At 40.5% G+C, this 23,935-nt stretch overlaps 1 protein-coding gene across 1 annotated transcript in view; it reads left to right on the forward strand.

Annotated features, from left to right (window-relative positions):
• LOC120564914 (voltage-dependent R-type calcium channel subunit alpha-1E) overlaps positions 1–23,935 on the forward strand; it is a 93,467-nt gene that overhangs the window by 44,718 nt on the left and 24,814 nt on the right. The window contains exons 6-16 of the mRNA XM_039810182.1: positions 13,939–14,042; positions 14,912–15,070; positions 16,335–16,525; positions 19,005–19,108; positions 19,993–20,108; positions 20,371–20,424; positions 21,549–21,590; positions 22,759–22,854; positions 23,043–23,252; positions 23,412–23,524; positions 23,749–23,861. Coding sequence (XP_039666116.1) covers positions 13,939–14,042; positions 14,912–15,070; positions 16,335–16,525; positions 19,005–19,108; positions 19,993–20,108; positions 20,371–20,424; positions 21,549–21,590; positions 22,759–22,854; positions 23,043–23,252; positions 23,412–23,524; positions 23,749–23,861 — 1,302 coding nt within the window. The remainder of the gene's footprint in view (positions 1–13,938; positions 14,043–14,911; positions 15,071–16,334; positions 16,526–19,004; positions 19,109–19,992; positions 20,109–20,370; positions 20,425–21,548; positions 21,591–22,758; positions 22,855–23,042; positions 23,253–23,411; positions 23,525–23,748; positions 23,862–23,935) is intronic.

A 23,935-nucleotide genomic window follows, 5' to 3' on the forward strand; every position in this document is an offset into this window, starting at 1 on the left:
TGCAACCTTATTAGAGAGTGAATGAAGATTATGAGAACTGCTGATAATATTCGATGAGTCACCAGTGCTTTCTATCAGTTATCATTCAGTTAGTAATTAGGAGGCCTCTACAGACAGGACGGGTCAGACTGTGTTACAGATACAGACACAGACTCCCCAAACCCCTACTCACACACACAGTATGCATGCAAACACATAAACATCATAAGCATAATGTACAGTATAAGATACATTTAAAAGAATAATCATAGAAGAGTCCCTGCCTTGTGAAGCACTTTATAACCATATTTTGTGCTGTGAAAATAAATCTGGATTAGAATTAGTATTGTATACTTGTTCATCCATGTGACCGAACTAAAGTGGCCACATACACTAGTCTGCGGTTTGTGTAGTCAGACCATACTGTAGAGATAGGTCTGGCAATGCAAGACTACATCCACAGCTGCAACTTGTCCCTTCAGGCTTGGGTGTGCAGCATGTAGTCAAAAACAATACTTACAGTTCTTCACTGATTTACCAGTTTATTAGTTATACCTGTATCATTTAATTCTGTACAATTGCCCTGCAGTAAATCCTGTCATCTGTGAAGCTTATAATGTTCAGTCTTGTTGACATTGTGTCAGGGAGGTGCTGATTCAACTCACATGACTGCACTGAGCTCACTTTGATCGAAGGTTTACATGACAGCTCGAGTCATGCAGGAATCCGAATTAAACTGTACTGCAGAAAATGTTGCTTTTGGAGGCAGAAAACAATACTGTTAGCTCACACTGCAGAGTGTGTGAACCTTTCCACAGTGGATACTCCTGACTCATTAAACATCTGTAATCATGTGTAAATATGGAGCCATTTGATAACCGTCTCAATGTTGAAGGCCATGGTCACCTTAGCAAGCTGCCTTGGTGTTTCAAGATGGCCTGTATTACACAGAGAGAGAGAGAGAGTGAGTGGGAGGGAGGTATGAAAAAACAGATGGCACTTGCCATTTCCTAGACTATTATTTTGTAGCGAAAGGGCGGTTGTTTCTGAAATTTGAAGACAGGGACTGTGGGTTTTTCTCAGGCCTTCACACATGCTTCTTCTCTTACTCCTGCTAAAATGGCAAGTTGTGAGCGGAAGTCAGAGACCAGAGCAGGTTTTAACCAGTAAAACACAACAGGAGAGAAACAAAGTAAAGAATAGAGATGAGAGAAGAGATAGAGCTGGAGGAAATGAGGAGTATGCCTCTATGCGTAATCGTACATACTAATTGGCACCTTGGCAGTCTCATTCGCTGGCAAGCCCTCCATTAGACTGGCAACAATTGGCAGGGGGCGACGCCCACCAAGGGATTGTGTCACCACTATGTGCCAGACCCTCCGAGGGGGATGGGAGAGACTAGAGGAGAGATGGAGTTAGCTCAGAGGGAGTTGATGGGAGTAAAGATTAGGAGACTTTTCTTTTCTCCATTTATCACAGCATGGTTTTAGGAGCACAGAAAAAAGGCTGAACCATCTTTACTGATCAGCAATGATCAGTAAAGATGGTTCAGCCTTTTTTCTCTTTACTTTGGAAATTGAAGCTTATTGAAGCTGTCAACTGAATAAAAAAAATTTAATTCTAGATCAAAAGAGAAAATGAGAAACGGCATTGATCAGGCAAGGCAACAAGAAGAGAGGAGAGGAGTCTTGGATGTTACAGTAATATGCCTTCTTTAATCTGTTGGAATCAATTAAGAGTTTATTTTTTTTAGTTGTGTACATTCAATTATGGTGCACACCTCGTCAAAGGTGGAGTGTGTCCGACCTATTACACCTCCAGTGTTAATTAACAGTGGGGCGGCGTCCTCTTTGCTGTGTGTTAACAGATAAACGCTGCAGCTATCAGTGTTTATTCCTCACTGGGTGTCAGAACTGGACTGTTTCTACTCTGCTTCACATCTATCACAGTGCCATAGTATCAGCCAGCGAGACAAAAGCAGGAATATTATGAGAACTTAGCCTATGTGTATGCATTTATATTTTAATTTTTGTCTTAATCCTCTCTTCAGCGTCATCCCTTCTCCTGCCCTGTTCATTATTTTGCCTCCTTTACTTTCCTTTTCATTCCTCCAGATAAGTTCTTCCAGTGTAGCCAGAGTTGCATGAACACAGTGTCACTGTACCTGACTCACTGAAAGCTGAAACCACAATCTGTTTGATGTGTGTGTCATCACCTGTGCGTGCGTGTGGGGTGTGTGTGTGTGCTCATTCGTGTGTATGAACCAAATGTGCCACTACTGCATGTATTTTAGCCAATAACACCATCTGTCTGTTTGGCAGTCATACACCTGGTAGAACTGGCTATCTCAAAATGACACACACACGCACACGCACGCATGCACGCATGCACGCACACACACACACACACACACACACGCATACAGATACAGACCTGTCCTCTCCAATCTTATTTTCCATCTGTTGTCTGATCGATTGATGAGTTCAGACACAACATGGGGTGGATATGTCCCCCTGAGCTGTTACCGTGGTGATAGAGGACCCCGCCCCAGGTTAGGATGTCACTGGCTCCAGTCCTGCTGCTCCTGTATTCAATGTCTCTCCAATTAGACCAGACCAAGATAGATTTGTCTTCTCTTATAGTCAGATGGGGGAATGTGCTTAATACACCTGATTTTTGCGTGCGTGTGTGTGTGTGTGTGTGTGCGTGTGGATGAGTGTATGTGACAGAAGAAGGAACAGGCAGAGCGCTGGCAACGCTTTTCTTTCACTTTTCAACAAACCTTTGTTTCACAAATCAAACAAAATGAAAAATTAATATGTACATGATTAAATAGACAGAGTGAGTAGCTAGTGACATTCAAATGACATCCTCAGAGTAAAAGTGGTGTTTTAGTTGTGATCCTGAATTGAGTGAGTGAATAATGATGATGGTGTCGATGTAACTGACAGTCTACCAAGCTTTCTCTCTCTCTCTCTCTCTCTCTCTCGCTCTCTCTCTCTCTCTATCTCTCTCTCTCTCTATCTCTCTCTCCATGTTTCTAGCCATTATAAAGAGGCTGAGTGGGCCGTGAAACAAAGACTATGTCAAGGGCCTTTATGCAGTCTAGTCTAGTATCTGTTCAGAGAAGACGAGGTGCTACACTGAGATGAAAGCGGTCCTAATGTTAACTGGAAGTCACGTCAAATTAAATTTGTTCACTTCCTAGTGAAAGTTACAAAACGGAAAAAGAGTTAAGCTGAAATTTACAAGAACCTTTCACAATTACGAACTGATAATTTGTCTTTATAAATTGAATTTCAGGCAGACAACCTATTTGTGGGTTCATTCTGGCATTTGTTCCTCAACAACTCTGGTAAAAGCACTAACCCAAAATACATGGGGAACACATTCTTCCCACAACTTACGTAACTCTTGAATCTCCTCAGACGGCATTTAAAATGAAATTACATGTTTCAGAGACAGACAGAGATGGAGGCAGCACCAGGCAGGCAGTATTCTACACAGTTGTAAAGTTGTAAAGACCCTGTTCACTTCACAGTGAGACAGGCTGACATCATTTTAGAGTGACCTCTTAGCATCAGTCCAGGGACAGCGGATGTAAATAACAATTTTTATGTATTATTAGTGTGCATTGTCCCTGACAAATAAAGCTGAAATAAATAAACATGCACACTCTGCACTGGATTCATTACACCTTATATTACATGATGAATGATTTCAGAGTTATGCCATGAAACTGTGGTATGCAATAAGCAGCCTGTGGGCCAATTTTGACCTCTCAAACTAAAGTTAAAGTCTCCCGAAATCAAACCTTTAAAACAGCAGTGTGACTTTTTAGGAAATACAGCAGCAGTTGCCAGGCAACAAGAGGAGACTCAAGGAAGTTACTGGTAAATCCTTCAAAATAACGCAATGCAAATCAACTATCACCAGAAACCAATGGACTAATTCATTAATTCTCTAAAACCTTTTAGTATTTTTTTGTTTTTATTGTTCAATTATATATCAATTAATGGGATCCTTTATAACCACTCACAATACAGCTGTGCTCTTCCATATGCCAATGAACAGTGCTGGGGAAAAATGGCCCATGATTGAACCTAATTGCTGACTCTGTAATACATGTGTTCTAAAATGCCTAGCCAAAGCCATTTTTCTTCATCTTGTTTTTCAGTTAAAATAATGATGTGTTTCTGGTGCTGGATTTAAAAACACTGGGGGATGCAGTATCTATATGGAAGTCAGTTTTTATTTTAACAAGCATCAGATGTCTTCTTAGAGGTGTCAGAATCAACCATCAGTGTTGTTGGCAAGAGGAAAGTGTGTGCTCTGTTACAGCCACAGTTTCTCTGCTAATGCTGAGTTATTTTTTTTACACAGTGCATATGGGAGACTAAAGCAGAGCTAATTTGGAGGAATTGTTTTTTGGACTTTTATGATACCAACTAACCAATGTGTTTCCTCTCTTTACCTGGCTACAGGCCAAGGATGTTAAGAATTATTTGAGCAAGTGCTTCTGACAAGCAGCTAGATTGAATGGATGAGTGTCCAGAGGTGAGGGACGTGAGGTGTACCAAAGGGAAATCAAGAGACTGTAGGTAGTTTGAAATATTATCCCCAACGTTCAGTGCACCAGTGGTCCAGTGTGCTGAATCATCAGTGGCAGAAAGTGAAGTAAAATTAAAGACCTAAAATATTCTATTGTGGGGTTTTAATTTGGATTAGTGCAGTACAAGATCACTACACAATTTAGTGAAACAACCACTCTCACTTTAGCCTCAGTCTTACACTTCTATGTTTAGTTAAACTGGCATCGACACAGATATTAAATCAAGCCCCAAACCTGACTTTTAGAGTCCCTGGCCTATAGAAAATCCACTTTCAGCTCTGCAGGAGTCTGACTGGGGTGGAAATTACACCATCTGAGGATCTCCCTGTCAATCAATTTATAGATTAGCATCAGCTAAATTATGTACTGTATGCAATCAGTGATCATCCTTCGGTCTGATGTTTAAAGCAATATAAGTGCAGCCATCATGTACATCTTTTTGAAATGTGCATAAAGATAATACTATAATATGTGAGAGGCATTAAATGAAGTACAGGGTTTTCTGAGCACACCATGTTTTGTCACTACAGAGTCAGCGCTCAAGCAGCTTCTTGAGCAGTGTTGCTGTCAGAGTTGTATCATTGCCAACAAGCAGTGTGTTGCATTTGGCTTTCGTTGTCCGCAAGATACCAAACAGAGCTCCAAGTCTAAATGCATTCACCTTTATTGCTGTACATGTAAGAATATACTGTACATACATGTGATAGATCTGGATGTTCTTTAAGACTAGTATCTCACAAATCTCACAAACCTAAAAATACACCAAATCTCACCAAAATACAGGTTTTTTTTTCCCGATTGCTAGACAACAGCGGGCACAACTGGAGTAACGTGCAAAACTCTAACCACAGACTGCACAGCAGCAGTTCAAGTGGACCAAACTGTAGTTCGTTTTTCATTGCGTGAACACAGTTTTCAAAACTCTACGGACTTATCCCATGACTTTAACCACAACCTGCACAACACTTTAGATTTACAGCACTTTGTTCAAATGCTAACACACTGCTGTCAAAATTGTTAACCACACATTCAAAACAGTACGGATTTTAGCCCGGTGCATTTCAGACACTGCTGATTGCAATGGTTTCTTGTTTTAGACTTGTTAGTGAACACATACTGTATATACAGTATATAGGGACAGCTCATAAAGCCTTTTTTTTGGAAATAAAGAAACACCAAATAAGAATGAAACAGTTATACATTGTACCGTTTGAGAGAAACAGGTAAAAGAGAAAAGATATCAATATGTCCAAGATGTCTGAGGTTACATATACAGATGTGAAAATGTGAAAAACACTTCCTTTACTATAGTAAAACTGCGCACTTACTGTTTTTCACAAAGTAACAGAGGTGAAAGCAATGGGAACACCACATTCATTAGGGATCACAATGGAAATAAGTCCATTGGCTTTATCATATACCAAATTTTGGTCCGATAAAAAGAGGTGGTCTCGGTCCGGACCAAACTGAACCATGGTCCGGTTCGTTTGTAGTGTGAAAGCATTTTTTGGATGGTTCGGACTTTCGGACCAAATACAAGAAGCTCTGGCAGGCTCCCCTTGTGTTACAAGACCGGGGAAGCTCCCTTAAGGAACAGCTCGGTGCTTAGTGAGAGAGAGAGAGAGTGACGGTGAATGCGCTCAAAGAAGACAGCTGTCGGCTATCAGAGCAGAGAATATCAAATGTATACAATGTAACAAAAACATGAACCTTGGTCCGGACCTTGGTTCGGACTTTCATGTGTGAAAACGCCCTTAGTTTGTAACATTCCCAGTAATTACGTAAATTACTACAGACAAAATAAAAATATATACAGTATATATCTATTTACTGTAGGTAAGCAAACTGAGGATTTTCATTCATTCTTGTTTACCTCAAAACTTTCACTCTTTTCTTATAGAAAATATTGATTAGTGTAAAGTCACTTAACTGTAAAGATGATAAGTTAGTATTTTCTGTACTGGTGTTTGATGCTAGTGTTTTTACTCTCAGTGTGTTCTGAGTGACAGTGTGTGTTATCTCAGTGAGGATTGTTCATAGTGTTTGGCTGCACTGAGCCTGTTTAGAGACACGTGTGTGAAGAGTTGTGTTGCTTGGAATGATGTGAACTGTTTAGCTCAGGTGACTGTTGGTAATGTTGTTTAGCAATCGAAAAAACTGTAATACTGTATAATAAACAATAATATAACACTGTCTGGAGCAATTCTGCTGTACAATGATTACTATACATTTTGTTGATAGAGAAGTAACACTTTGAATACAGGACTTTTACTTGTAATTAAATATTCTTACATTATTCTTAGTGCTACTTTTTTGTGGAACATCTGGATACTTCTTCCACCACTGCCTGATGTGGTTTATAAGCCTCCTCTCATTAAACATTTATTTATTTATTTATTTTATAATGTGATTAATGTTTTAATCTTTGTAATCCAGCTGTGTTCTTGCCTTGCCTGTGATAGAGTTTATTAATATAAACGTACTGTATGGAGGCAGTTTGATTATAATATTATGCAACATTTGGTTTTGCATGCTGTATGTGAACTTTTGAGACCTAGAAAGAGTTGGTGTACAACTCATCTCTGTACTGTACTGAATTAATATTTCTCACTCACTCGTCTTTATCTCTCTCTCCCTCCCTCTCTCTCTTCCAACAGATGGCTAATAAATCATTTAGCCAAATCAATTATTCATAATGGCCTAAAAGCAAACATTTACCTAACTGACACATAAACCAATATGCAGGCTGATACTCAACTGATTCACATAAAGCCAAGCCAGTATCTCAGGCTGTCTATATAAGGAGCAGTAACATTTGATCTTGCATAACAACTTTAATATTTTGAATGTAGAGGGTTCAGTGTGTGAGTGTGTAAGTGTGTGTGTGTGTGTGTGTGTGTGTGTGTGTGTGTGTGTGTTGTGTGTGTGTGTGTGTGTGTGTGTCTGTGTGTGTTTCAGAGAGAGAGAGAGAGAGAGAGAGTAAAAAAGGCTGAGGGGGGAGTTAAAAATGAGAAAGCACACTGTGGGAGGCAGAGAGGCTTATATTAACTAGACCAACCAGAGGAGCACTGTAGGAGTTGCTCCACACAATTCCTTAATCTGTCAAGACAATCCGCTGTACACACACCACCCACTGTACTGTGGGCCACAAGAGCAGTTATATGAATTCATCGGCTTGCAGATTCACAGGTCTTCAGAATGTGGGGAATGTATGAGAGGTCAGATTGTGTACATTATGTGTGTACAGAAGTGTAGGTGCTAAACTTTTGAGGAAATGTTGACAACTCACTGTGTGGCATGTAACATCAGTTGTCCTAAACAAACTTTATCAATGCTCGAAATGTTGTTAAATCAACTCCACAAAACTCAAAATCTACATTGACAGTATTTAATCTTCACCTCAGTACAATATTGTACTATGGACAAACACACACAGTTGTCAAGTTTTCTTTTTCTCGTTCAGAAACGATTGTGGCCCTGCGGCTAAAATGTTCTAAAAAATGTATAAACTGCAAAAAAAAGAACTTCTTACTCAGATCTCTTTCACTAAACTATCACATGTGAATGCAACAACTAAGCCTTTTGTGGGAGCTTGTGACGAGCAGATTTTCCATTCCAGGATTTATGATCAGAAAATAACTGAATACAGCCTGAAGCTTTAGAAGATATCAGCAACACAGCCAACAGTAAGGGAATAAGTCAACAAATCACTGTGTAACAAAACATTTAAATACAAAACAATATTGTTAAAACCATCAACAGGGTGGATGGACAGAGAAAGAAAAACGGCATCATCCATTGCTGTGAAACCCGCTGTCAATCTTTCATAGTACTACACCATGATCCCCCTAAAAAACAAAATGAGGTGGGGGGGCGCGCAAAAATGCCCTCTGCATGAAAGTTTACTTTTATCTTTAGTTATTGTTTCATCTGTGCAATTACCATTGTTGAGTTGCACAGTAATAGTTAATATCCAACTGTTTTTATCCAGCTCATGTTGTGTGTCTCTCCATACTGCTACTGGATTATTTCCTCCTGATGCAATCTACTGCAGGTCATGCTGCTGGATTGTACACACTGAAACATTCATGACTATATACTTATATTAAATGTATTATACTTACACTCACCTAAAGGATTATTAGGAACACCTGTTAAATGTCACGTTAATGAAATTATCTAATCAACCAATCACATGGCAACTGCTTCAATGCATTAACGGGTGTGATCCAGGTCTAGACAATCTCCTGAACTCCAAACTGAATGTCAGAATGAGAAAGAAAGGTGATCTAAGCAACTTTGAGCGTGGCATGGTTGTTGGTGCCAGACGGGCTGGTCTGAGTATTTCAAAATCTGCTCAGTTACTGGGATTGTTCAAAACTGTAAAAAATAGGAAAATGAGGCTACAATTTGCACGAGCTCACCAAAATTGGACAATTGAAGACTGGAAAAATGTTGCCTGGTCTGATGAGTAGATGAGTCTCGATTTCTGTTGAGACATTGAGATGGTAGAGTCAGAATTTGGCGTAAACAGAATGAGAACATGTCTTGTTACCAATTGGGCAGGCTGGTGGTGGTGGTGGTGGTGGTGTAATGGTATGGGGGATCCCTTTAGCCTTCAGAACTGCCTTAATTCTTTGTGTCATTGATTCAGCAAGGTGCTGGAAGCATTCTTTAGAAATGTTGGCCCATATTGATAGGATAGGATCAAACACAGTATTAGTATGGTGTTCCTAATAATCCTTTGGGTGAGTGTATATTGCTTTTTATCCCAAACATCAACTTCCCAAGATCAAATCAGTATCACCACTATTGGGTATCACCAAATAGCTTGTACAGAAGTCCTCAAACTGACCCTAAGACATAGAAATCACCATAATAGACCTTTTTCACAGCAGACATTTTGACATGTCATTGCAGGAAAAGCACAAGTGTAGAAGTGCCCATGCTGGCTTACTGGGGTAGCTCGATTTATTGTGGGTTTTCAGCCAACAGTGAATGTGCTCTAGGTTCGGCTGATATGTACTATTTTTTGTCCCCTTGCACTACATGTGATTATGCTCTTGTCCATATCATTTACAGGTATGTCAGTACTGTACTCTGTATACTACCTATGCTATTCACTTTTTTTTTTTGGCTTGTAAGCACTAAAAATGAACCACTACACTCTCACCCCACCGTAAACTGTATTTTCACACTGTTAAGCAATTCAGAAGTTATTTTGTCTTTTGTTTGATTTGATCCATTCCATTTCATCATCAGAAACGTCGGAGAGGCTGAGAAGCCTATATCGTGTCATAAAATAAAGGTTTAGATTAGAGAACAACAAAAAATTAGACATATCTCTAATAGTATTAACATCATATTGTGATACACCAAATTGATCCTGGAACCCCTGAGCTGAGAACCGGAGGTGTACATAACACATGCTGTTGAATTTATATCTCTACAATAGTCAGGTGCGCTCACATCATATTAGTTAGCAGCTTGACACTGACATGGAGCATAAGTCACAACGTTATCAGTATCATGGCATGACGGTTGTCACAACAGATTTGTCACGCCACAGCAAGCTGTCAATTCTGCAGGGTATGTCATTGTTACTCACTTATCATGGCTGACAACTCTGACCAGGGCATCAGCCCAGTTCACTACACTGTGTATCTCACATAACGCCTGTAGATATGTGCAGGGTGAACTAAGAAGTGTTTCTGTGCAACAGCTCCCAGTGACTAAAAATTACTTGATTAACTTGTAGATGCACCAGGCACCTCTCAGATGTGTGTTGTCTCTGGGATCATTTAGTTTGTCCATAAAGTGATGGCCAATCCAAGACCCTCTCATCCCCATCATGCCCCAACTGTAACTCAAAGGTTTCTTTACAATGTAGTTGAGTTGGGAGAGAGAAGAAAATAGAGAAATTGGGAGAGATGTGGGAACTGTAGCGATGCACCAATTGACTGCACCAATAGAAAGCTACAGGTAGGGCGCCTGGTTAGCTCACCTGGTAGAGCGGGCACCCATATATAGAGGCTTACTCCTCCATTTGCTGCATGTCATACCCCTTCTCTCTCCCCTTTCATGTCTAAGCTGTCCTATACAAATAAAGGCCTAAAATGCCCCCCCCAAAAAAGAAAGGTACATTTATTTATATATATACTGTACATATATTTATTCATTTATTTTAGTCTATACTGTCATCATGACCACTGAGGTTTCCTTATAAATAAAATGTTTAACATCATGTACCGTAAGAGATTTAATTTCAATCATAAAATAGACCTAACCTTATACCAACAACAAATAAATAAATCAATTGTCCTTCACTGGGGAGAATGGAAAACTACAGGGAGGAAATATACTTCCAAATCAGCCATGTGTTGTGCTTCCCTTGGCTGATTTACATCTGCCAGTTTCTGTGGCCAACCTTCACCTTCCCCATCTCGGTCATACAGAGGGTGCCAATGTCCAGACGGCAGCAGTGTGAGGCATAGCTGTCATGATGATGATTGTAAAGCGCTGTGATAGAAGGAAGTGGGAAGGTTACTGGATATTTTGGCAATATATTCAAATAAATTCATGAAATATTTCTCATTTCTGCCTGGACTGTGTATGTAAATTATATTCCTCTTCTTTGGTGGAGAATGTCCCGTTCCTCCTGACCAAAAAGAGGCTTGTTTAACCAAGAGGTTAATAATAAATCAGTCAGGAGGTAGCAGGTAAACACTTTTATTTATTTTGTCTGTGAGAGACCCAAATCTAAGAACCAACTGAAAGAGGAGAAGGGGAGAGACCAGAGAGGCCTCTTGTGTTGTACATTGGCAATCAGACCAGACATGGTACACCTGAAGAGAAAGGACAGACAAATTCAAAAAGCTGGCAGCTCCTACTGTAAATTAGGTTACAATTGAACAAAGCAATGCAACGTTGTACAGTTTGATGTATTATAAAATGCTGCTGGTTTAATTTAAGCTTTTTCTACAATAAAAGGGGGCTTACAGATAGTTAAACATTCCAGTTTACTGTAATTCCTCATTCTATTCAGCACCATGGACAGCTCTTAACAGCTGTGCACATTCACATGTGCTTCACTGTAATTTTGGGAAAGTTTATGCATAATTTACACATGTAAACATTTTGTCCAGCTGGAATTTCATACACATCAAAGCCTTCTTTAAATAAAAAATATCAGTAAATAACACAGATAAATTGACATTAGAGCTTTTCTGTCTGTGCATATTTCAATATACATCTATTCATAAAGAGAATATCTTTACATCTAGCCAATCGAAATAATTTATTTTCAGTTTGTCTTTGCAGGCTTTAGCGGCAGCTGCCACTGTTCTCTTAGCGTGACGGTGATAGTGACGTCTAGACACAGACACAAAAAAAGCACAGACTGAGAACCAGCAGCAAACATGATCTTTCTAGCTGTAATGTATCTTTGTTATTTGCAAGCATGACAATATACAGCTGACAAAAAAAACAACCCTTAACATGATTTCTGTCTGCAAAAAAAGAATGAGTTCGATTGGATGTTAAGAGCAAAACTTTACTTCTGCAAACGGTAGTTTTTAGAAAACGGGGCCCAGGACATCCACTGAATTACAGCGGACTAAATGAGGAAGCCATTTTTAGACCTCCATCCCTTTGTCTCCATAACAACTAAAGAGCAGCCGGGACTGACTAATGGTCTGAAGAAAGATTGAGAGATGGAGGAAGTAGGGGATGAAATGACAGAGGTGGCAGGAGGCAGCAGAGTAAGTGATTGAAGTAAAAGGAGGAAAGGAGAAAAGAGTTGGGACTGGGGTGGGAAAGGGAAAGGGGAGAAATCCAAAGAGGTTTGAAACTCATGAGGATAATTCTATTTCTACATATTTGTGTGGATGATGGTGAGCTATTTTAATCTTTCTCACACCTCATTTTCTCTCTCTCTCTCTCTCTCTCTCTCTCTCTCTCTCTCTCTCTCTCTGTCTCTTTCTTTCTTTCTTTCTTTCTTGTGTTAATTAAATCAGATGACGTTCTGTGTCTCCTAACACAGACAGGACTAATTCTCACCACTGTATCACTGGAATGTAAATGGGTCTTTGTCGCTGTTTTTCTACCTGTGTGATTATCAAGTATGCTAGCTTTGAGCAAATGACAGTACTGGACATGAAGATGGTTCTTTAACATTGTACTGCACATAAATCATGTGTTTACATAACTGCCAGCCTTTTACATAATAGACCTATCAACCTTAGAAAGTCTTCTTTTATATGTTCTTGCCTTCATTTTAGTCCTATCTTTATGATTAAAGTGAAGTGAAGTACAATTATTTAGCTGTCATTGGTTTTTAACTGGCCAGAAGAACAATGTGCATTCATGTACAGTATAAATAAAGTTGGGAGAGGGTAAATCTTATGATTCTCTTCAGAGTCTTGGCAAAAACCTCAACACCCTTTTCGCTATTTTTCTTTTGTTTGTACCTCATTTCTCCATCCATCTCTGTGTTTCTCTCAGTAGGCGTGAAAGGGGAATACATGTGTGTTCAGGTCAGTGGAAAATGGATGAACAGAGTCAGAGGTGCAAGTATAATTGGGAGGGAGGTTGTAAAAAAAAAAAAATAGGTGGAGGAAGAGGGAGATGAGAGAAAAGAGGTTTAGGGATGAAGGGTAAGATATGACGGTAGAGAGAGGAGAGAGAGAAAAGGAAAGCAGGAGGGCAGACTAATGAGGTGCCTCATCAGTCTGAGGGCTGAAGGCCACAGAGGTGTATTTAGAGGGCGGGGGAATAGAGGAGACAAAACAAGACAAAGTAAAAATGGAACTTTTGTAGGACTCAGGCTTTGTCTAGCAGATACGAGGTCGATGTGTTTGCGGCGTGTGTGCTTGTGCAAGCTTCATGTCTCTCCAGCCTGAGGGTGTCCTGCCTTCTAAGCTGCTTTCTTTGTTCTCCTCCTAAATAGCAGTTGTCACAGCCATCCTCCCACACACAGCGAAACAGCCGAAAGCCCCCAAAAGCATCCCTGTTGTTTTCTCTGTTTTCTCTCTGCGTGCTGGAGACCCTCACGTCCTCACACTCCATATCTGAGCACTGCAGCCATCCCCCAACACTGTGTCCTTACTGTGTTCATGTGTATGTATGTATGTATGTGTGTGTGTGTGTGTGTGTGTGTGTGTGTGTGTGTGTGTGTGTGTGTGTGTGTGTGTGTGTGTGTGTGTGTGTGTGTGTGTGTGTGAAAGCCCCATTTTTGACATCGCTCTGCAACATATTATAAAGCATAAAGTTGTAGCGTTCATGAACATCTGCAAAACAGTGACAATTTTGCTCAGTGACTGTGGTTCTGTCTGTGTTTACCGCTGTAGGATCCTTGCCGCAGCAGGGGCACATATGAACATCTCAGTGGACCTGAGGACCCTGAGGGCGGTGCGAGTGCTCCGACCCCTCAAACTGGTCTCAGGCATCCCCAGTGAGTACCACATATCAATATCTTTTTTTTGCTAAAGTAGTAAAAACATATTCTCTCGCTCCCCAAGCGGTATCTAGCCATTAAGAAGTAGTTTTAACCTCTATGTGGCCCTCACACAAACTTGAAAAATATATTTTTTTAAATGTGATTCTACATCTATTTTTCAGAAACAGTGTCCCTGTTTCACCACAGTGCACACTCCCAACAGGGACTATTTAAGCAGTTCCAAATAAAATAAAAACTAAACTGTTTGCATAGCTAGATAAAACTTGACAGTGATAATTTGTAGTTTGGTCCAATTACAACTGTCATCAGAATACCGTGTTAAAATAAAGGTTGAATTAATTAATGAATCAGTGATTTCCTCTATTAAATTCCAGGCCAATATCAGCATGAGGTATTGGTCTAACCGTAGAGATAGGGCTGCACATGATGATTAATGATTATTTTTTCATTAATTTGGTTTGTAAAATGTCAGAAAAAAGTGAAAGAAAAATCACAATTTCTCATAGCCCAAGCTAACATCTTCAAAATGGTTGTTTTTCTGACCAACATTCATATCCAAAGATATTCAGTCATCATATCCACAATATACAATCATCAGACAACAAGCAAATATTCACATGTGAGAAGCTGGAACCAGTGAATCTTTGACATTTTGCTGAAATTACTTGAATGATTAATTGATTAACAACATAGTTTCTGGTGATCAATTAATTGACTTATCGCTTCAGCTCTACTTGAAGATGTTATTTTTTTCAATCATTGTGAAGTGAGGTTGAAACATTACATTTTATTACACACGTTTCACATATTTGTACTGTAAGAAGTGCATTTTCACTTTAACTCACTGTGTGCTATACTTCCAGGTCTCCAGATTGTCCTGAAGTCTATAATGAAGGCCATGGTTCCTCTGCTGCAGATCGGCCTGCTGCTCTTTTTTGCCATCCTCATGTTCGCCATCATCGGCCTGGAGTTTTACAGCGGCAAACTGCACTACACCTGCACGCCACAGCCTGGAATACTGGGTACAGACATGTTCATTGTATATCTCTGTATAGCACACAGGTATATGCTGCAAATTACAGACAGTGTATGCAAAGTGATTCTTACATATGCAGATGTATAGCTGTACAGGATGTGTACAATGGAGCAGTTAAGTTTGTGCCCTACTATAGTACATAACCACACACATGTACAGATATTTCCATCCAGTATTTTACACAGACAGGAAGTCAAAGAGATTGAAATATAGAAGTGTGTTAGGATTTTAGTCCACATAAGTAACTGGTAAATCCATTAGTTATTTGTACTAATTCAGTGTTTAAGTTCAGATACATACACATTTACAGGCACATATACACATGCAATGATTCATACTACTTAAATTCTTTCAAAGTCTTCACTACACATATTATACTGTACGTGTCTGGCCAGACAGGGATGTAAACTGCATCTTGACTGGTTGGCGTAGGCATACAACCGCAAGCTGGTAATTCTGGTTCATCTTGAGGCAAGATCTGATTTGAATTGCATTTTACAACAGGAAATTGTCTCAACACCTCTGCCACACACTGATGGCATGGCTGAAACAACAGAGAGCAGTTTGTACAAAGGGCCTGAAATGGTTGTGAATAATTTATAAATGCAAACGGATAAAAGACTAATTTTAGAACTATTTTTGACAACAAACTGCGTCACAGGACGTAAAAGCAAAGAGTCAGGACTGAGCTCATTCTGTTGCTGTTGTTATTGAGTGTGTAGCTAATGTATGTGTGTGGCTGTGAGTCGTGTACGTAGTTCTTTAGGTAGTAGCTCCATTGTCGTAATCACAAATTCATACACACAATGGCACGCCAGTCTGCACCTGCAGGCTTGATCAAACCAAAACTGGCAGTGTTGTTCTTCTAATTAAAACCAACAATGTGGTGAGCTGCAATAGCTCATTGTACATTTACAGCTGTCATTAACCTCCAAGCTGTTCCCGTGACAAAAAAGCCTAATGGACAGATAGATAATGCAGACGCACTGAAGGGAGTATTTTCTGTCTGAATGGTCACGTTACATAGAGTAGTTTTATAGAGAGGCTTCTTTCATTCAGTTTGACTCTAATTCAATGCATGATAACTTTCCAGTCATTCATTGAAAAGGCAAGGTTTGTTGTCTGTTGTTTGGCATCTTTGGTCTTATGTAAGACACGTAACATATGTTTTCTTTTTTTCTCCCCCCCTCCCCCCCCCCTCTCTCTCCCCCTCTCTCTCCCCCTCTCTTTCTATTCACCTTTCTGTTCAGAAAACGAGACAGTGGACTCCTCTGAGTACGAGGTCCCGTGTGGCGTGCGTCAGTGTCCTGCAAAATACACTTGCGGCGATACTTGGATTGGCCCTAATGACGGCATCACTCAGTTTGACAACATCCTGTTTGCTGTCCTCACTGTCTTCCAGTGCATCACCATGGAGGGATGGACCACTGTACTCTACAATGTAAGACAGCTCACACACACAAATGTGCCACTCATAATATTTCTCTGGATGGCTGCAAATTATTGAGGTGCAGCAGTGTTTTGTCGACTCCATTAACCCGAAAGCACCAAGCAGCTTTGGCTCCAGCCCTCTGATGGTAGATGAGTGGAGGTCTGCAACCCCTGCATCCTCCTCTCTCACACGGTCTGCCTGTGGATGGAGACATGGGGACGGAGGTTACTGGCTTGTGATTTTAGTGTGGAAACTGCTCAGTTGATTCCTGTTTTGCTCTCAACTTGCCATTTTTATTCCATCTATGTTAAGAAACCTTCTGCAACATGCTGCCAGGGCTGAATTGAGATTAGACTGCCCACCTACTAGTTATAAAATATGGCACCGAATCTCTTAGAAATGCAATCTAGGATTAATTTACTGTGTGAATATGATAGATTGAAAATTGTCCTTTTTGCTTCTGTTTATCCATGTTTTGTATAGTTTCTTTTATCTGGATCCTCACGGCAAGTTTAGCAGAAAACTCTAGTATTTTTATTCCTCCATCTTCCTGGATATATTGTATCATTTGTATATGTTGTATGTTTTTATGCTCAGAGACTCTTAGTCCAGTAGCAACAGTTAGAGTCATGTTTTGAATTCCCCTACATTTATTACAAACAAACCAGGAGAATACTGCATCATGTTCGTAATGAGTACATTAACTCATAACAATGCTATTGTTTTGCTATAGAGTTAACTGTCAGACAAGGATGAGGTGCTGCAACGTGCTTTATGAGCATCTGTGTCACACACACACACACACACACACACATTATGTAGACAGAAAGGCAGGCAGTGGCACCATTTGCTAATTTGATATATCTGTTGCCTGCTTGACCATCCAACAAATCAAGTCCAATCATGTCCACCTCTGGTTGCAGCTGAATAAGATCCTGTCCAGATAGGGACGCTATAAGAAATCCTGCCCTTGTAAAACTAGAGTAGCATATTTCACACCAAAAAAAAATACATATATCTGAAATTTGCAAAGTCACTGTTTTGAATGGATAAATTATGCCTCGTGCAGTGCTGCTATCAGATCAACTGGTCTCTCAATTTAGTTTGCATTATTTTAGACGAGACTGGACCATTTTGTAAACGTTAGAGCATTTACTGTACAAAATTTAGTATCTGGTATTGCCTCAGATTTGAAGGAAATTTGTATGTAAAAAGCTTTTACACTAGATATTTTTTGAGTGTTTCAGGCTCAATTTTTGATTTCAAACCAATAAGGAAACACACTACTCGAAGTCCAGAGTGCTCTGAAGATTTATTAGGATAAAAAATAATAGCTGCAACATTTCCCCAAGGCCAAAAACACTGAATGTATCAAAAACTCCTGAGCATGAAATCATTCTCATTCTCTCATTCTCATCTCATTAAAGCAACAATCATAAGCATACACTTGCAAACTGTGCCAGAGTGTAATATTCGGTCAGCTGCCTGCTCTTTTAGTTTTTATTGAGATGGATGAAGTCAGATGATTTGCCATAGTGATTGTGTTATGTAGTCTAAAGTGAAGCTGAATGTGCTTTTGTTGATGAGCCGCGGGGGTTGTGTGACATGCTGCTTTCTGTGCTGCTGCAGAGTGACTGCTGACCATACAGACTCAAGCCGGTTACACACTGGATGCGTCGCGTGAGCGTGGCAGCTGCGTGGCGTTAACATGTTAGAGCTTACACACTGCCTGCGTCTCAGGCGTGGCTCGAGCCGCGCAGAAAACGCGTGCCTGCTAGAAATAGAACCAACGCCTATTTTTCACGCAACACGCAAGCGTGTTGGAAGTGTTTCCAGATAAATAGAATAGGAAAATATGTTTATATGTAGTTTAGACACAAATACATATTAATGAATGACATGTTGATGTTTGAAAGTCTCTAGGTTTTGATATAAATGCAGATATATAAATGTAATTTAAAAAAAGAAAATCAATTTTCTAATATTGCACCTGTCAATACAGAACGAAATATTCTGTAGCCTATTTTGCCGTCAATACTGCCGACGTTGTCTTTGCTGTAATCAAATCAGTATATATTTATATTTAACATGGTATTTCATTTTATCAGTGGGAAACATGCATGTGTCCAGACAAGGCTAGCAGCAGCAGCACCATCAGACACATTTCTGGTGTGTAAAGACAGAAAAATCCACGCAGCTGACACGCAACAGAAACGCTACGCTCACGCCACGCAGGCAGTGTGTAACCGGCCTCACTGACTAAAGTAGAGATGCAATACTCTTTTTCTATATTGGCTTCATACAGTAGCTTCTCCTGTGCAGAGTACCTGTACTTCACTCTCCTCCACACTCTTACTGTGAGGCCAGAGTGTCTCTGTCCAATGCCCTGCCTGCATTCTGACTTGAACCTTCAGCAGCCACCCAAACAACAAGTTTGCTCCAGCCTGATATGATTTTACTGAATTTAGAATGTATGTTGATGTTTCAGACCGATGATGCCTTGGGCCCCAACTGGAACTGGCTCTACTTCATCCCTCTCATCATCATCGGCTCTTTCTTTGTCCTGAACCTGGTGCTGGGAGTCCTTTCTGGGTAGGTTCACATTCAAGTTCACTCCAGGTTAATTTTAAACTCATCAAGGTGTCAGCCTTTTGTGATGGAGATTTATGGGGCTTTGTCCCAGTTAAGGGGCTTCCTATTTATGTCTAAGAAATGCAGCCGTCTTCCTGCCAAATTTGCAGGACACAATTGTTGTTGCATATTTTTGGTGGAAGTTAGTTGCCATTGCAATCCATAGCATGGTGGTCAGTTATTTAATGGTACCTTCAGGTTGTCCTTTGTTTAACCTATTGTGTGATGCATGTACATTTGTTGACTTTATGCATTGATGAGGACTGCTTGGAGATGGTGGAGAGGCTTGAGAAAAGTCCCACCGGAAAACTGCTGCAAAGTGCTCAGGGATCTCATTGTGGCCTTATGTCCCACAGCTGACAAAGGGATTAACTGAACTGACAAGGGGCCACACTCAAATGCACCATTAGTTTTTGTCTCTGTCGAGATAGACTGAATCTTTTGTTAGGTGGGCACAGGTTCCTTGAAATGGGCTGCAGCTACACAGTCAGCTGGTTTTGTTGTCAAACATCACACTAAGTTGCTTTTTCACTGGTGGTGTGGCTGGCAAACTACCTACTACCAAGCCAAACTGTTCTGTTTCAGTCTATACAAGTTAATTGGTATTATAGAAAGTTAATTGGTAATATCTCCACCGTGAGAGAGAAGAGAACTCCTTTGCCTCTTTTCCTCTCCTCTCCACTCCACTCCTCTCCTTTGAATGAACAATGACAAAAGCTTAGTTTAAGACAACAATATTGTTTTCCCCAGGTGATTGTCTCCAAGAGGACTTATTTATGGGACTATAAATCTCTGTACCCTCGAAGAGTAAATAAACAATTCTGTGGTTTGATTTTGTTCTGCAGGGAATTTGCCAAGGAGAGGGAGAGGGTGGAAAACCGCAGGGCCTTCATGAAACTGAGACGCCAACAGCAGATTGAGAGAGAGCTCAACGGCTACCGGGCCTGGATCGACAGAGCAGGTGGCTTTAGTCCGACCCACGGCTCAGAGAGGATTTGGATTTGGCTCTTGATGAGAAAAACTTAATCGATATTTCACTTTAAGCTTTAGGACTAACCTGTCAATTGTGGAACATAGGACTATGTGATGTTTTCTTTTAGCTGTTTGTTCCACCACAATTGAGATATAGACATAGTTACAAAAGATGTCAGTATGTCTCTTTCCATCTGAGCCATCATCAGCTGCTAATTTCTGACTGTGGTTTGTTGTTGTTTGCTTTCCAGAGGAAGTGATGCTCGCAGAGGAGAATAAGAATTCGGGACCTTCTGCCCTCGATGGTAAGTTAGCAGAGATGTTTGTTTTTCCTGGTTTCCTTTTGCGCATTGTCTTTCTGCTGTCCTTGCATTGCTTTACATTCTGTCTCTCTTCTACTGAATCAGTTTAATGCTGGCATGTACACCTGATTTATAAAGGCTATTCAATCTTATTCTTTTGGAGTCTGTATTATGTATTTGTCTGTTATTCTAGGTTGACACAGTATTTTTTTAAATACAGATTTAGGACTAAAAACTCTTTCCAGTGAAGTTAAATTACAATTTCAATCTGATCGATCATTTTTAGCCATGCTAGCAGCAAGCAGTGGCAGTGTCAGATGGTCAGTCGGCCCACCACTTTTGGATGGATTGCCATAAACCTTTGTTCAAACATTCCTGGTTCCTAGAGGATGAATCATACAGACTTAGGTGATCCGCTAACTTTTCATTTAGTGCCATCATCAAGTCAAAATTTTAATATGTCTGATACTTTGATTTATCACCAAATACCTGCAAAACTAATGACATTCACATCAGCCTCAGCTTTCCTTACGTGTGTTAATTTGGAAATGTTAACATGCTAACCTAATATGATGAACATGGTAAACATATTCCCTGCTTAACATCAGCATGTAGTCACAGTAAAATGTGCCATAAGTAATGTAAGCATTTCTATAAAAGCGCAGTATTAATGTTAAATGATGTTGTGACCAGTCATTAGGCCCTGCAGTGGGTATCCGGCTTTGCTGTCACAAATCTTAGCATTGTCATTGTGAACATGTTAGCAGCAGGCTAGCTCAAAGCATTACAGAGCCACTAGTGTGGTTGTAGTCTCTTAGTCTGCTGTGCTAGAAAATTAAAAAAATAATTGAAAATTGACACCCCATTGCAACAACAAAAAAAGTACAGTATAGTATATCAGTTCAGGACATATTGTATTGAGTGCATTTGCACAGATCCCTTTACATTATTACATCTCTCAATGTCACATAGAGAGATTTAGCACTGATAGTGGAAAACCTGCCACTAGAAACGATGCCCCACAGACATTTATCTGTAAGTGCCTGCTTTGACCCTCTCAACTCTACTTTGACCTTTCCTCCTCGCTAAACCAGCAGGGCTTTTATTAAATGTTGATTGATTGGCAGCTCTCAGGAGCCTCCCAGAGTGGAGTACAGGTGGTGCTTATGGTGAGAACCGTCCTCTGTTCTGCTCTTTACCTCACCAACTTCACCAACTCATTTGCAACGCACACATACTGCCACTCAAAAGCACGCACACTTTAACATAGAAAAAGGAGAACAGAAAAAGGAGCAAATCCTTGTTCAAGTATGTTTCTGTCACTTGAGGAACAAAGACACTCTGACAAGATAAAAATAAATCTACATGATGCAAATCTAAAAACACATAGTGGCTCCAGCTGTTGTGATTGAAATAAATGCGGAAGCTTTGATTAGAAAGAAAGGTGGCGCACTGCAGTTGCCTTAGCAACCATTGGTCTGAAAAGGCAGCAGCACGCGTGTGTGTGTGTTTGTGTGTGTTGACATGCCTTGAGCAAACACTCCCGTGTGCGTGAAATGGCATCTGTGTGTGTTTGATCAACAGCTTATTAAAAATGGTCCCTAAGCTAATATTGAAGTGCAAGTAGATTCAGAAATCCAGAGGAAGCAGGAAGGTGTGAGTGGGGGTGGGATAGTATGAAAGGTAATCATAAACACATCACTCAGCAAAAAGGTCAAAACATACTCCTCACACTCACCTCGGCATGTGTGCACTGCACGGCGTGCCCGCTGATACTGTATTGCAGCAGCTCAAATAAGAGAAATGCATGGACCGCCAAGTCGCCGCGGAGTATGGTTTGCCATGACGAAAATCGTAAAACAGAAGCAGAAGGTTTGCATTCGTTTGGATCATTGCACAAACATTAAATGATTATTTGTATCTCATTCAACTGCAATGTTAATGAGCTCAACTTTTCCTCTCAGCTAAAACTTCACAGACATTAGCTTGTCAGGCTGATGATCCTCATTGTGATTTCTTCTGATCATTTGCTTCATAATCTATCCATTGCATTATAAATTCCCACACTGCCTGGTTATACCTATTAGTATTTTAAAGATGCATGGGTGGTCACACACAAGGCAGTTTTTTGGGCCACATTTAAATACTGCCAGTAAAAACTCAAAAATATTGTCACTAATTTAGCACACTGTGCAAAAAGTAAACTGTTTTGTGGTCACGTTGCCCAGAAGTCGGCTTTGTGTCACTAGTATCCTCACAGTATGTTCCCTCCTATTGGTTATACAGTTTGGACATCTTGTTCTGGGACTTTTTATGTTCACCCTGCTCTGTCTGCAGTGTTAAAGAGAGCCACCACCATCAAGAGGAGAGGGATGGATGTGGTACATCGAGGGCAACCAGGGGAGGAACAATATGGTGACATCTCCTCTGTGGGTGAGTGGGAGTCTGGACAGGTTCATGAATATGGGCACCTAAAGTGTATAAAGCATACTCCAGTAGTGCACACTGACCTCTGGTGCAGCCGTAGAAAAGCAGTTTAAGATTTGCAGTAGAACAGGAACATGCTGTACAGGCACTGTTAGTTAGACCACAGTATCTCTCTATCCTGCTAATCCCCTCAGGCATCCCCATGGCCAGAGCAAGTATCAGGAGTGCCAAGCGAGGTCCAACAGCGTATTTTCGTCGTAAGGAGCGTCTCCTGCGCATCTCCATCCGCCGCGTGGTGAAGACGCACACTTTCTACTGGACAGTGCTGGGCCTAGTGGCTCTCAACACGCTGTGCGTGGCCATTGTTCACCACAACCAGCCCATCTGGCTGTCAAACTTCCTCTGTAAGTCCCACTTCATTTCAGTTAACACCTTGAGGTAGTTAATACACCTTTTCTTCACCGCTGTAAATCAGTCAAATGGCTCTGAAAGTTGTTGCTTTATCATATAATTGTCTTTGTAAGTTTTTAAATTGAAATACCTATTTTTTGTTGTTGTTCCAGACTATGCAGAGTTCCTGTTCCTCGCTCTGTTTCTGACTGAGATGTTTCTGAAGATGTACAGCTTGGGGCCGCGTCTCTACTTCCACTCCTCCTTCAACCGCTTTGACTGCAGTGTCAGTACTCCATCTCCCTCTTGGCATATTTGTTTTTCCCAAATCCAACTGCTTGTGTATTTCAATTATGCAGCGTCAGCCCTCTCCTCCTCTGTATCTGACTCTATTGCATTTTCTCTGCCTCTCTTTTACGTCGCTCTGTCACTGGGTCATAGGTGTTCTTTTATACTCATTTGTTCCTGTGTGTTTTTATTAAAGACGCATGTGAATATATATGTCTGTAGGTGATCGTTGGCAGCATCTTTGAAGTGCTGTGGGGTTTCTTCAGGCCTGGCACTTCCTTTGGCATCAGTGTCCTGCGTGCTCTCCGTCTGCTAAGGATCTTCAAGATCACCAAGTTAGTGCCGCAGCCTTCCTCACTCTTTGCCATCTGTTTAGATGTTTCATAATATTTACATGGAGCATTTCACT

The sequence above is a fragment of the Perca fluviatilis genome, chromosome 9, assembly GCF_010015445.1.
Source record: "Perca fluviatilis chromosome 9, GENO_Pfluv_1.0, whole genome shotgun sequence".
NCBI lineage: Eukaryota > Metazoa > Chordata > Actinopteri > Perciformes > Percidae > Perca > Perca fluviatilis.